General features: G+C 38.0%; 1 protein-coding gene and 2 pseudogenes across 3 annotated transcripts in view; all 3 read right to left on the bottom strand.

Annotated features, from left to right (window-relative positions):
• The window catches only part of LOC147495488 (uncharacterized), a 28,072-nt pseudogene that overhangs the window by 11,925 nt on the left and 340 nt on the right, over positions 1-15,807 (bottom strand). The gene's annotated exons all lie outside the window — the stretch shown is intronic.
• LOC147495490 (putative disease resistance protein RGA1) lies at positions 906-4,749 on the bottom strand. 2 transcript variants are annotated; one of them, XM_086564148.1, is made up of 3 exons: positions 2,631-4,749; positions 1,172-2,164; positions 906-1,085 (listed from the first exon to the last, which is right to left on the bottom strand). In XM_086564148.1, exon 1 carries the CDS (start codon positions 4,614-4,616, stop codon positions 3,972-3,974), a length of 645 nt encoding a protein of 214 aa, XP_086420274.1. In that variant the 5' UTR covers positions 4,617-4,749; the 3' UTR covers positions 906-1,085; positions 1,172-2,164; positions 2,631-3,971. The 2 variants fall into 2 exon arrangements, with proteins under 2 accessions (XP_086420274.1, XP_086420273.1); XM_086564147.1 differs by having other exon boundaries at positions 906-2,164.
• Positions 13,616-14,839, bottom strand: LOC147495489 (uncharacterized; annotated as a pseudogene).

Genomic DNA, 15,807 nt, shown 5'->3' with positions numbered 1-15,807 from the left:
CTGTCCAGACTGTGCTTGAGGGAGTGAATGAGCGAGAGGGAGATGAGAGTGAGCGATGGTGGCAAAATTTTCTTCACCTAGTGGAAAAATTTCGACTGGCAAAAGAGTTTAGGGGAGGAGGTGGATTCTATTTTCCCACTTCTAGTGGGAAAATTTCGTTTGCCGACAAATTGAGAATAATATTTACCAGTGTCCTTAAATGGACCTAAACACTGGCAAATGGTACATCTAGTAGGAAAATAAAATTTGTCACTTGCCAGTAAACAAACACAGCCTAAACCCTTATCCAAACCACCACCAAAAGTACCTTCATAGCATTAAATCTGCATGAATATCTTAAATGGGGCCTGGTTAAGTGATGGTTTTGGTTTTATCATTATAGTGCCTATTCCTGAATATCATTTAATGCATCAAAGATTCTCTAAGGCCGAGTACAATGGCTCCTTATCCCACAATAAGTGGTGGCAAATCCGGCTGTTTTACCTCTCATCTCAATTTTAGTCCTTATATATAAAGAGTAATTTGAGGGATAGAGAGTTCATTCAGCACCCCAGTTGAAGTGGCTCAATATGGCATGTGTCCCCACCACATCTTGATTTTTTTATTTTTTTTTTAAATAATTTCATTTTATGTCAGATTTTATTAAAATAATTTCATTCTATGCACGATGAAGTGGCGCAAGATGTGGGTTTGCAGTGTGCGCCATTGCCTCACATTTTCTTTTCTCTATCTCTACAACAATATTGGTTTATCCGGTTTTACAGATACAAAATGGCACTACCATTGGACTCAGTCTAAATGCACTCAACTTATGAATGGTTAATTTTACTAAAATAGAGTAAATTGTAACGGAGCATAAATGAGCTATAGTTACTTCAGATGGTTTTGACTCTTGATGCACAAAGTTACCCCCATTCTAAGATTCCTCATTTTAGCTGCATTTGGAATGTTACATAATAAGTTACAAAGTTCTGTTTGCATAGTTCTATTTTGAGAAGTACATAATCTTCCAATATGCTTTATTAAAAGACTCTGAAGAAAAATAAAAATAAAAATGAAGTCCAGAACTCAAATGTTTTGTTTTCCTGTAGAACAATGAAACCTGTTGAGGATGTTTTGCATGGAAGAACATACACAAAAAAAGGAAAATTAGAGTTTTAGAAATGACTACCTGTTTGAGTTCCTCATCAGTTGCGACTTGCTGTAATCTCCTTGTCATCAATGTAGATCTTTGGGACATGGGAAAGAGTTGATCTCCAGTCCTTTCCTTCTCCACAGCGCTCTTTCAGAATAGGGCAATCGCCGATCCACAATTTCTGAAGCATGGTGAGGTGTTTCAACTCCTCGAGCTCGAAATCAAGGGTTTCACATTTGAAAAGTTCCAATCTTTGAATTGATGTGAGTCGGTTGAAGCCCTTGGGGAGTGACGAATGTGGTGAAGAAAAGATGGAAACAGATTTGAGATTTGGGTAACTGCTGCATTCGCCAACTAATGGAAGTGACTTTGAAAAAAGACACCTACATCCCTCCACAATTCAAGATTCTCAAGGAGTGGAGGAAGACGAGGCTGGACCCCTCAAGTTCTGGACAATTTCTTATTGTCAGTTGTTTCAACGTGTGAGAAAACATAATGTAGTGCGGTACTAGTTTTAACTTGGGGCAATCTAGAATGAAAACTTGACGGAGACGGGGCAACTGGATATCTCCTTCTCCTTGGTTATTACTTGTAACCATCTCCTCATGCTCTTCCAGTTTATATATCCAGAGGGTTTCCAGAGATTTGAGTTTTGAAAGATCCGGTAATACCCTCAGGTTTTTGCAAGAGTCAATCGTTAAATCGACTAGATTGGACAACCTTGCGATCCAATCCGGGAAATGGAGACCCGGATACCCTTTTATTCTCAATTCTTCCAGATTTTCATGCGGTTCAAGGTTTTTGAGAACACCTTCCATCTTTTCAGCATCACTTTCATTTGTGTCTTCTCCAAAGATTAGACGTAATCCATGGAGATCCTTCTTCTTTTTCAATTCTGCTTCAGCCGCCTCATTCATGTCCCCCACCCGTTCCAATCCTGTAATTCTTAAATCTCCTCGCACAAAATTGAGATGTTTTACTTCTCCTATTTTGCATCCTTTGCTCCCACCACCACCCACAATCAACTTACTTAGGGCATCTCCAATGGGGGGTGTAAACCGTATAGAGTGTAAATTTTACACCTCAAATATCAAAAAACTCTCTCCAATGGGGGTGCTAAACCGTAGGTAATAATAGTCTATTAGCTAATAGAGAGGGTGGGGAATTCCCAATTTATTAGTTAATAAAAGCCCGGACGCCACTTAAAATAGCGATACTGTTTAACTTAAAACTTCGGACGTCACTTCAACACACGTTTGAAGCTCTATTTTTTAACTTCGGGCGCCCCTCCAAGTGGCGTCAGTTTAAATTAAAGAGGGGCGTCACTTGGAGTGACGTCCGAAGTTTAAAATTTATTTTTTACACTCTTCCATTGGAGAGTATAGAGTGTGGATATTTATGAGTTATACAATACTATACAATTAGAGGTTAAAATCTAATGGCACCTACGTGGAGCCTAGGTGGAGGTGTAATTTTACACCCCCATTGGAGATGCCCTTAATGTTGGAGGAACCCCAATCTACCTATCCCGTGGCAAGTACTCCAGAGCATCAATTTTTCTATTTCAAGGTGCCTCAAATTAGATAGCTTCCCAATGCTTTGGAGATTTTACGCACCTCATGAGTATCAAGGTTTGTAAATTATACAAATTGCATAAAGTCTCGGCAACTCGACACTTTTGTACCCCACAAATTAAGGTATATTAGATGCAGTAATCCTTCGACTTCAGTTGGTAGTTCCACTATGTCTTCACAACCGCCTAAATCCAATGTCCTGAGACATGTCAATTGACGATATAACTCTATCGGAACCGTACGTGCTAGTTTAGTTGGTGTCAAAAACGTTCTCAACTTCTTTTGCCGTGTAAATCGAAAGCAATACTCGAATCTCTTGTTGCTAAATGACGGACTTTGATCTCATCAAATTTTGTATCATTTGCCTCCATAATGCAACATTCACTCTTTGCAAGATATTGTGCAAAATCATGAACAAGATCATGCATCTTGCAACTCATAATGTTTCCATCTGAATCTCTATCAAAATCATGAAAAAATGAGCGCATCGCAAGATCATCATAATATTCTTCTTCGATTTTTTCAAAATCTCTGCTTCCTTCTTCTGAGCCCAGAAAACCTTGGGCCATCCATAACTTCACTAACCAATTCTTTGTTATTTTGGTATCTTTAGGAAAGATCGCACAATATATAAAACATTGCTTTAGATTTGAGGACAAATGGTAATAGCTCAAAAAGAGAGAAGGTAAAATCTCTTTTTCAACATTTTGTATATTCCAGGTTTCACTTGTTAGAACATCGTTCCAATCTTTCTTTGTTTTCTTAGATCGCATTAGGCTTGCTATACACTTGAGAGAGAGAGCCTTTTTACATTTATCGGCAATTTGTCTACCAATACCTTCCAATTTGTTAAGATCTTCTTCTCCCCCAAAAGCGATAACCTTAAACAACATCCAGCTATCGACCTCGGATAATACCCCCAACTTATGATTTTGGATAGAACCTATCATATGTTTCTCATTACGTGTTGTGATCAAGACTCTACTACCGGATGCACCACCATTGATTGCATGCTCGAAGGCTCCCATTCATTAGCATCATTTGTCCAAACATCGTCTAGGACTAAAAGAACTTCTTTCCTCTCGAGTGACTCGCACAATAAATTGTGAAGAACTTCCCCCATACAATCACATTCCGACTTCTTTTCCGGTTTGTTCAATAATCTCCTTTGCAACCCTTACACGATCAAACGGCTCGAAAAACACACACCCACATTGTCTTATCAAAGGCTGTCGTCACTTTCACTTCCTTGAGAATTAGTTTCACAAGCGTTGTCTTGCGAATCCCTCGGTTCCAACTATGGAGATGACATGGACTGGCATTACTTGACGACTACTCTCCCCAAACAACAATCCCATTATAACTACTTTATCATGATCACGACCATATACCTTTGATACATCGATAAGGGAGGTAGTTAGTTGTCGAGGTCTGTCCGGGCTTTGCCTTGCAATGAGGTTGTACTGATTCTTCTCTTCGACAATCACATTCAAGCGCTCTCTCATTTCTTTTATCTTAAGACCAATATCATGGCGAACAACAACATCTTTAAAACAGAAGCAAGGAGAGAACAAGTAGGAAAGTACCTTCTTGTGTATGCCACCATTAACAACATCATCATCAACTCTATGAATTTGTGAGATAATAGTTCTAGTGTTCCACTCATCGAGTACATCGTTGGCATCATAGACTATATCTTTGAGCTTCTCTAGGCAGAGCTTGACTGCTTTCTCATTAACTTGCTTCTCCTCAGCATCATCAAGCACAGTTTGGAGCATAGTGAGTGCAGAACTGAGCTTTCCAATTTCTTCACGAACACCCACCACTAGTTTCACTTCTTTCTCAACTTCTCTTCGGATGACAGAAGTTAATTGTTCCAACACAACAGAAACAAGTGCATCAGCCATTTCTTATGTATAGAAAAGAAGATAGGACACACGATGACAACGGTTGGAAAAGAGAAGATTTTCAGCTGAACAATTAAATTTGAGCAAGGATAGTTTTATGCGAAGTTTGAAATAATTGATCCAGTAATATTGGTCTCATATCTTAAGTGATGGTACAATAATGAACAAGAAAAACAAAAACGTGTGGGGTATGTTGATTGAATTTGAACAAGAAAAACAAAAACCAAAATGTGTGGGGGTATGTTGTGAAATTATGAATACATAATTCATCTACGAAAAGTAGAACAGTTGTTAACAAAGGAAAAGCCGTTAGGTTTTTATCAACTAGGACAAGTGGACAACTAACAAAGGAAAGGAAAAAATAAATAAAATTAATGCCTAGAACTCAGAGAAGACACCAATCCGGTAATTTGATTTTGTCATGCACTGTTGAAGAATAGTTTTGATTTTGTTACTCACGAAACTTTGAAGGAAATAAAATGCATATTGTGAAATCTAATTGGACCAATACGTCTAAGAATAAAGAGGAATAAATATGCATGCGAAATGCTTTATTATTTTGTTAAACACTTGAACCATCCCAATGGTATATTTTTAATTATCCATGGATGTTCGAAAATCTCATGTAATAAACATATTTAGTGAAGAATGTTTGAGTGAAACAATTTATCATAGTTTTGCATGAATGTCTTGGTATCTACTTCTTATGTATTAGATCGAGGTCTTGCCATTTCTACATTATATGATAGCCGGGTTTGTAGGAACCACACTTCTACCAAACAAAATTGTATTTATAATCTCTCAATTTTAAGATTTTAGAACCACCTCCCTACGTTTATTTAAATTACATCTCTCCTATTTATTAATTACAATTGGCTCCCTGATCTCTATTAAAATTGAACCACCTCCTTCTTCAATAATTTTAGGATAGTCTTCTTAATTTAAAAGCTAAAATTTATGTATAGGAATTGTATATCTTTTCTATTTTTAGAAAATTGTTTCTCTTTTCTTAGTGAGAGATTCACAAAAAATTGTTTCTCTTTAGTTTTTTTAACAATTTTCATTTTAGTTCTTTACAACTTGGCTAACTGATGCGTAGCACAGGATACATACTAGTGTCTAATGAAACGTGGTACCAGTCCTTTACAGCAAATGAAAGATGAGTCCAGCGTAAGACGTTGTGGAGACTACACGTTGTGTTACCATAAAATGTAACACAAGCCAATAAAAGGCCAAATATTTTTGAAAATTGCAGTGTATCATTAGATGTAAAATAAGGTTGGGGGAGGCTTCTATCATCAACCAACCAGCCAAAAATTTTAAGTGCCAAAGATGTTCAGGAAGAGAAAAAAGAGGAAGAACCGCCAACACATGAACACAATTGCTGGATGGGGAGAACGACTCAAGTGGATCAGCACAAGGTGATGAGGACAAAACTGTTAGGAATATACAACTTAATTGTACTTACTCTTTACCAATTACCAAACTATACAAATCTTTTGTCTTGTAAGTGTCTTGTACTTCTTAATTAAATCCGAGCCTAGTGTAGATACACTATGTCCTTAAGACAGATTTTCCCCCTCACGGTGCTTGAAGGTTGATGGGAAACTATCTCCCAAGATAGAACGGATTTCCTTCTATAGAAAGCTAGCACTTCAATTCTATAGATTCAAATGAAACACAACATAGTATTTTGACTAAAACGAGAGGGAGAAGAGAAAGATCGAGAACTACGTGTGATCGGGTGTATCTTTTCTCTCCAAATTCATCCACTATTTATAGGTGAGTGGTGCCTTTTCAAACAAACGGTGACTCTTGGGAAAAAAGTAAAGCAACTTCTTTGAAAAGTCACATGTTTGAAAAGGACACACCATTTCGGCATATAAGTAATTGTTTTGAACCGGTGCCTATTTCGAAAAGGTTGCACCTTTTTCGGCATGATGATAATGTTTCAAAACCGAGTGCACATTTGAAAAGGTTGCACCTTTTTCGACATAATGCAATGTTTTCAAACAAATGCATCATTTTGAAAAGGTTTTTTCTCACATTACGCATCTTGTTTCAAAAAACCCATTTCATCTTAGTGTGGGGTAACTTGGGAGACAAACTACTCATTCATATTTAAATGGATTTGAGCAAATCATTTTTCTAACAATCCCTACATGAATGAAAATTTGGCTTCTTCTATCATAAACATGGATTTCGTTTCTTTTACAAATGAAAAGATACGTCGGTCAAGTAGCATGGGAGGCCTTGAACTTGCCTTAGTGAAAGACGATCGGATTTAATTGGACGATCGGTAGACTTGATTAATGTCCTTGAACTGTCACCGTTTGTATAAAACCTAGACAATCATCTTCACGCGAGCACCAGTCTCCGAATCTTTGTTGGTTCTCACGTTTGTGTTCATTTTGGCCTTGAACACTTCTTGGTTTCGAGATAGTGCTTTTGAGACATTTGTCTTTAAAATTCTCATAGAAGCCCCACTTTCGCACTAACATAGGTGATTTCTATAAAAGTATCCTGCAATACTCGGCTTGGATAACATAACTTTCAAGATATAGTAAATCATTAAAAGCTCGACTTATCCACGGGTTCTGGCCAGATATGCACTGTCTTATATAGGAATGGGTTAGAGTATAATATTACTCTCGGTGCTAACGGAGTCACTAACATAATTGATTGGCCCATTGAACCTAGATCTTGGGATCTCCAAATCAACTAGGTTGGTTTTTCCATTATGATGACTCTTGGTTGATTATCTCAAAAGCTTTAAGCCCATTCCCTTGATAATCTTTCTACTTGCTCTCTTGTTAAACCTTTTGTAAAAGCGGATCCAAGAATGTTATCTTTTGACCTTACATAGTCGATTGAGATAACTCCATTTGAGAGCAATTGTCTAGCGGTATTATGTCTCTACGACGATATGTCGAGACTTCCGTTATACATGCTACTCGTGCTACCAATAAAGCAGATTAGTACATCACAGTGTATACACGGGGTCTTGCAGGTTTAGCCAGTTTGGAATATCCTCTAAGAAATTTGAAGCCACTCTTCTACTCCGACCTTGTCCAATGCTATGAATTACGATTCCATAGTGGACCTCGCTATGCACGCTTGTTTTGAGGATTTCCAAGAAAGCAATTTTGCACCTCCAAGTGTAAAGACATATCCACTTGTGGACTTTGAGTCTTTAGTGTCGGATATCAATTAGCATCGCATACCATACGGAGCGGTTTGGATATCTTGTATAGTGCAAAACCAAAAATTCGAGTATACTTTAAGTATCCCCAAAACTCTCAATATGGCGGATCAATGATCTCGCCGGGATTACTCGATATATCGACTTAGTTTGCTCCTGAGTATGCTATGGGGGCCTTGTCAGTTCATGACATACATTAAACTACCAAGTATCGAGAGTATTCTAGTTGAGATATGCTATCTCGATATTTTTGGCTAAATGAAGATTTCGTCGGTGGTGACCTTTTTTGTGTGATGTTATATTTCTTGAACTTGTCAAGAATCGTCTCAATGTAATGAGATTGTGATAGAACAAGTCCATCCTCCATCCTAGAGATCTTAATTCCTAGGATAACATCGGTGACACCTAAATCTTTCATGTCAAACTTACTAGACAACATTTGTTTGGTAGATTTTATGACATCCATATTACTACCCAAAATTAGCATATCGTCTACATAGAGACAAACAATGACACATCCCTTTTGAGTGCTTTTGACATAGACACACTTGTCACACTCGTTTATTTTGAAACCGTTTGACAACATTGCATTGTCAAATTTCTCATGCCATTGTTTAGGTGCTTGCTTTTAATCCATATAAAGATTTAACAAGCTTTGCAAACTTTCCTTTCTTGTCGGGGAGCAATAAACCGCCCGGGTTGTTCCATGTATATTTCTTCATCTAACTTCACCATTCAAGAATGCCGTCTTTACATCCATTTGATGTATCTCAAATCCATGTATTGATGCTATTGCTATTAGCATTCTTATGGAAGTTATTCTTGTAATCGGAGAGTAAGTGTCAAAATAATCCAATCCTTCCTTTTGTCACATGCAAAAGCCTTTGACCACAAGTCTAGCTTTATACTTGTCGATTGATCCATCGGGTCTTAAATTTCTTTGTGAATATCCACTTATATCCCAAAGTCTTGGAACCTGGTGGTAAATCTACCAATTCCATGTATGATTTTGCATTATGGATTCAATCTCGCTATTTATTGCTTTCTTTCCAATAAGTAACCGGAGATGACATTGCCTCCTTGAGCGTTTGAGGATTATTTTCCAACAAGTATGTTAGAAAATCAGGTCAAAAGACGTTGGCGTCCTTGACCTTTTCCTACATCTAGGTTCCTCCTCAATTTCGGCTTTGTGTAGGATGGTTACTAGTTGTAGCATCTAAAGTTCTCTTTGTTGAACTTGACTCTATACACATGTTATCACGAAACATCTTTTCAAAGAATGAAGCATTCCTTGACTCTATAATTGTATTAACATGTATATCTTGAATCTCGATTTATGAACCAGAAAGCGATATGCACTACTATTGTTTGCATATCCAATGAATACACAATCAATAGTCTTGGGTCCTATCTTCACCTTCTTAGGTTTAGGGACTTCCACTTTAGCAAGACACCCCCACTTTTAAGAATTAAGTAGGAAGTCGATGACCTTTCCACAATTAGGTATGGTGTTTTAAAAAGCGTCTTCTTGTTAGGAATCTTGTTGAGAATGTAATTGGCGTGAAAGCAAAGCTTCCCCACAAATTGCAGGGCAAACCGAACTTAACAACATAGTTCATCATCATCTCTTTTAGAGTTCGGTTTTGCGTTAGTAATACCGTTTGATTGAGGTGAATAAGGGGCCAGTAGTTTGATGAATGATTCCATGTTCGTAAGCGAAACCTTCAAAAAGGTGATTCATATTCACCTCCTCTATCACTCCTTATAGCGCTTAATCTTTTTTGCTTAGTTGATTTTCAACTTCATTTTTATAATGCTTGAACACTTCAATTGCCTCATCTTTACTTTCACCGACAAGTAAACATAACTATATCTAGTCTTTATCGTCAATAAAAGTAATGAAATACTTTTTACCACCTCTAGTTTGTACATACTTAAGATCACATATATCCGTATGTATTAAGTCTAGAGGTTCAAGACTTCTTTCAATGGAATGAAAGGATGATCCGGTCAACTTGGATTCTACACAAGTTTCACATTTATGGTGTGGGTCTATTTTTATCTTTGGTATATATTCCAAATTAATTAATCTCGCAAAGGTATCATAATTAACATGTCCTAATCTACCATGCCATACATGTGAAGACTAATCAAGTAAACAAAAGATTCAACTTTATTGGGCTCTCTTTGGCTTGATAGTAAAACAAGATATCCTAAAGAGTCCATCCACGAAGATAGCCCTTTCCCACCGAATACATCATTCTTAGTTAGTACAAATTTATCGAAACAAAGACTAACTTAAAGCCATTCTTGCTTGCTCAACGACCCGTAAAACCAAATTCTTGAATGTCGCACATAGAGCACCTCATTTAGAGTTAGTTCCTTTCCCGGAAGTCAACCTCATCACCACCTTCCTTTGCCTTCAACCTTGGGCGTAGGAAGAAGAGTTCCCCATAAAGAGTTGTTCTTCCTTTTCCCAAATGATGATAAGTGGTGAACATCGACTTGTTGGACATATGTGGCGAGTAGCACCCGGTATCCACCCACCATTCCCTTTCATTTCCAATCATGAGACATTCAAAAACCACGGCCAGATAGGTTCATGTCATTAACATTATAAAAGCGTGTCCATTGTCACATTTGCTTGATCTTTTTTTTTTGTACTTCTTTTGGCTTGCGACATTCACTTGCCTTATGTCGGCCTTTTTCCACACGGTTGTAGACTTGCCCTTGAACTTAGTAGCGTACTTTCTCTCTTTCGAGCTTTGTCTTGGCGCTTCCTCTTTCCCTTAGCACTAGATCCTTCCACAATATTGGCCTTTTGCCACCATGGGATCCTTGCCGCTCTTACCGGATATAGCGGTTATCTTCTTCTATCCTTAGGCGGACAATCAGCTCTTCAAGATTCATATCTTTCGCGTTTATGCTTAAGATAGTTCTTAAAATCCTTCCAAGATGGTGGTAATTTCTCAATCATAGCAGCCACTTGGAAAGATTCTCCTAGGGTCATTCCTTCCAATGAATGACATCATGGAAGATTACTTGAAGTTCTTGGACTTGGCTTATGGCCGGTCTTACTATCCGGTCATTTTGAAATCAAGAAATCGCCCAACTATGAATTTCTTCATGCAAACATCTTCACTCTTGTATTTCTTGTCCAACGAATCCCAAAGTTCCTTAGCGATCTTGAACACACTATACACATTGTATAACGAGTCACCTAACCCGCTTAAGAACATAATTTCTACACAAGAAATCGGCGATGAAACCAAGCATCCTTGGCTAAAACCTTCTCCCTTGTCGGTTTCATCGGAGCTTACATCGTGAGCCTTATCGAAACCTTGCCAAGTTAAGGGTGGTCGGATAGAAGAGCATCTTTTGTTGCGGTAGCTTGAAATCGGTTCCATTGAACTTTTCGTGCTTCTCCCCATGAGGAGAGCGGAATGGGAAGCGATGAATGAGGACTAACTGGTGGTGTTGCCATATTCAAATACAACTACACTTTGTTATTCCTTTAAACCAAAAAGAAAAAGAAAAGCGTAAACAAATTACGTTCGCAAAAATAAGAAGAAAAGAAATCGTGTCTTAAGTTGTTGGAATATACAACTTAATTGTACTTACTATTTACCGATTACCAAACTATACAAATCTTTTTGTCAGCAGAAGTGTCTTGTAGACTTTAATTAAATCCGGAACTAGTGTAGATACATTATGTCCTTAAAATGATTTTCCCCTCTGGTGCTTGAAGGTTGATGGAAACTATCTCCCAAGATAACGGGTTTCATACATAGAAAGCTAGCGCACTTCAATTCTATGAACTTCGTGAACACAACGTAAGTATTTGGTAAGAGCGGAGGGAGAAGAAAGATCGGAACTTCTGGTGATCCGGTGTATCTTTCTCTCCAAATTCATCCACTATTTATAGGTGAGTGGTGCGCTTTTCGAAACAACACGGTGACTCTTGGGAAAAAAAGTAAACTCTTTGAAAAGTCACATGTTTTGAAAGGACACACCATTTTCGGCATATCTTATTTGTCGAACCGATTCTTATTTGAAAGTTGTTAAGACTTTTCTAAGATTTATGATCTGTTTGTTTCAAACCCGATTACTGGCATTTGAAAAGGTCGCGACCTTTCCGACATAATGCATTTGTTTCAAACAAATCATCATTTTGAAAAAAGTTTTTCTCACATTACGCATCTTTGTTAAAAAACCCATTTCATCTTAAGTGGGGTAACAGGAGACAAACAAACTCATTCATATTTAAATGGATTTGAGCAAATCATTTTTTTAACAAAACTTCTGTCCAGTTAACAAACCTACAGAATTTTGTATGATTTTTGGGTGGCCTTTTGTTTTAGGCTACCCAACCTTGAATCTGTCTGGTTACCAGTTTCAGTTAGTTTTATGATGTAGGACATTTGTTGTTGTTGTATATACATGCCAGATTAGTTCAAAGTAGTAGCTGGGGCCAGTCACTTTTATTATTTCTTTTTCTATCTAAATCCTTCCTCCTATAAGCAATATTTCTTCCTTTTCTGGCTTGGTCTTACACCCCCTGAAGTTTGAGGTGATTAAATTATTTGTTGTTTCATCAACATCTTGAAACTTCTATGATCCTATGGGTTTGGAATTACGGCAATCTGATTGAAAACGGTGAAGGAAAAGTAACTTGGCATTTGGAAGCGAAACAGAGTGCAAGTAAATATCCAGCTTTAGAGCACAGACCGACGATCCGCATTGTTCAAAATAGTTAACTGGTAACAGATGCAACAAACTCATATATATAACTGAATAAGAACAAAATTTCTAATCAAAGTTTGAAATATTTGAAGTGACAGTGGGGACGTTCCACCCACCAATTGCTTGGAATTTGAAGAAAACCGTGTGGGGTATGTTGTGAACTTGTGAGGGCGTAAATCGCTTATGAAAAGTAGAACAGTTGTTAAAATTGTCCATTACTGAGAGAATGCCAAGGGAAATGACCCACATCTCAAAGGGAACACACAAAAGAAGATAACGTGAAAGACTTGGAGGAAAATCAACGTTATTTTCATAGAGGATACGTACCTGGGAGCCTTCTCCTCTGTTGCATAGGTACGCCCTAATTTCCTCTGTATCATGTACCCGTGTGTCGCAGCCGACACGGATACGGACACGGACACAAGCAAAACAGTACTCTAATTCTCAGATCTCGCGTGTCAAATCGTCGTACCGTGTCCAAACCAAACACTCATCCCGTACCCATGCAACACAGCTTCTCATGTGTGGAATAGTTTTGGATTTTGTTACTCGCGGAACTTGTCAAGGAAATAAAATGCATATTGTGAAATCTAAATCAACCAATGCGTCTGCCGAAATGCGTAAGCAAATTAAGAGAAACAGAGTGCAAGTAAATTCCAGCTTTATAGTCCAAACCAACAATCTAAATTCTTCAAAAAAGTTAACTATATCACTGAATAAGAATCAAATTCTAATAAAACTGGCTAACTATAATAGGAATCAGTCAAGAAAGCTTTTGACAACAACAATGATGAAATAACAACACTTTAACATGCTGTAACTGACAATGCCAAACATGAAATGGGACCTAAAAATATTAAACACGACAAAAAAATACCATGAGTCAACACTTCTAGGAGAACAAAAGAATGGAATGATATTATACTATGGATTCAAAATGATAGTATACAGTTGAGTCCTTGAGGCTAGTGTACACATACATAGAATCAGCCATCGCTATCTGAAAACCAGAAGAAACAAAGTAACACAAAAGTGACACCTTTCTTCTGTTGAATCAATACCTGTAAAACTCTACATGACCTGGCGATTTCCTTGCAAAGCAACTTTGCCTCCGCTGCCAACTTCAGACTCTTCAATAATCAACCCTGTTTGCCTGTGTGTGCGCTTGGCATGTGGCCCTTTGCATCTTCTTCCCTCCCCAAAGACATCAGTTCCCTTGCAGGAAGAACATTGTTCCACCAAAATTGCAAAATCTTATTCATCAGTTCCCAATATTCTCCCTACTGACACGAAATATATTGCTCCCATTTGGAGTCCAACAATATAGATCAACCCATTCTCTATCCAAGATCTCCATCTGACCCTGTACCTGAGGCATATAATAGAAAGGCATTGTTTCCCAGGGTAGGCCAAGTTCAGGTTTTCCCTTGTTATATGGACACTTTACCTCTAATACCCCACCTCCTGGGCAACCCTCAAGTAGTCCATCTGAGAGGCCCCAAGCCACTGAAACTTTTCTTCCGCATGGATGGCAAACCCTAAGAAGCCAACACATCTCTACCAGTGATGCTTTTGTACCTTTCGATCGCTGCAGTCTCATTGAGCACTCCCCAATCCATAGCAGCCTTGGCTGCAATAGCAATTGAATCACCATGTGGTGCAAATACTTTCTCCTGCCAAAGCTCATTACTTACGATTTCCCTTCCAGAATCCCAAGGCGGTGCTAAAGGTGCTTGTCGTCAGCTTGTCCCTGGACGTGAGCAAAACCACTCCTCCCACTTTGCGGGGCATTAGAATGGGTAAGCTGGCACTTCACTACCAGAGATGATGGGGCACAAAGAACGAATGGGCTTAATGAAGATGTCACCATTGAGGCAGCAGTGGAGCACGTTCTGACCATGAGAATTCCATAGCTTTTTTGGGAAGCTGGAGCTGCTGTTTTGTGGTGAACTAGTTGAATTTGAGTGATGCACATAAAATCCTTTGCTGACAGTGTCATTCTTTTGATATAATCTGGGGATCATACCAAGGTCAGAATCTGGTAGACTGTAAATGACAGTTTCAGAACCCACGAGTTATAGATAACTAGTAGACATATAAGAATTTTTTTCAATGATAATGTGTAGTACACATAAGAAGCCACACATAAATCACTTAAAATGCCTTATCGAGGTACATTCTTAACTCCTCAAGGACCATTTCCAATAGAATCTAGTCAGGGGAAACAAGCCCTATATTGAGGTCCACAAAACCATATACATTGCCAATGTTACAGAAATATTTTGTTGAGAAAAGATTTGACAACTACAAGTGGCCATATCATTGCGCTTAGAAACATATACCTAAATTAGTAACTAAACAAACGTAATGGACCGTCTCTTGTTTCTGTTAAAATAAAACCTCATGCTAGAACAATCCAAGAATAAAACAAGGCAAAATACTTCTCCTTGACACATATTCACTAACCTTTAAGCTACACGAATCTCCCCCAACCATCAGAACTCACCCAAAAGTAAGGGGCTTCTAGAATAAAGATATAAAGCAGATACATCCAAATAAACATACAATTACAAACAAAAAGTAACAAGGAGAAAAAACCCAATCAAGAAAGGAATCCTTACAAAATTAATAATACAATAAGAAGAATTATGAAACTACATATAAACGAAAGTACATGTAAATGGTTCTCAAGTCGAAAGTCAAAAATAAAATGTAGAGAAAGAGATGGCATTGAACTTTGTGGATAATTAGTGAAAGTTGAGAGCTTATCTTATTATGAACAAAATGAAGAAAAAGCTGAAATGGATAGGTCATCATACCCTTGAGTGATGTTGGAGTTGGTAGGTGAGGGTGCTTGGTGGCCATTAGAGAAAGCTTGAAGTTGTTGTTGAGAAAACACAAAGTCTTTCTTGGTTTGCTCAAATTCAGCCAAGACCGATTTGTATTTCTAATTCTCTTCAGTATCAAAACTCTGATGGAGCCATGACTGACTCTACAACAAGTAATGGTGGGGCAATACGAGATGCAGATGGTGAAATTTTCCTAGTCTACACTGGAGAAGGGGAATATGTCTGTATTATACCAGGAGCTCCAAGGAATTCTATATGGTCTGCAAGGATGCACTTTGCTGGGAAGAAAGTGGTGGCCATTAGTAGCACTTGACTCAAAATGATTCAACGTACTACTTACAAAAACTATCTTTGTCAGATTCCTCAAGATCTCTACCAAGACTAGCACCAAACACAA

The sequence above is a fragment of the Coptis chinensis genome, chromosome 6, assembly GCF_015680905.1.
Source record: "Coptis chinensis isolate HL-2020 chromosome 6, ASM1568090v1, whole genome shotgun sequence".
Taxonomy (NCBI): Eukaryota; Viridiplantae; Streptophyta; class Magnoliopsida; order Ranunculales; family Ranunculaceae; genus Coptis; species Coptis chinensis.
This window is presented reverse-complemented; position numbering and strand designations above follow the sequence as displayed.

What these genes read in the sequence shown, in the direction of transcription:
- LOC147495490 (XM_086564147.1), bottom strand. Translation starts at nt 4,616, where the DNA reads ATGGCTGATGCACTTGTTTCTGTTGTGTTGGAACAATTAACTTCTGTC.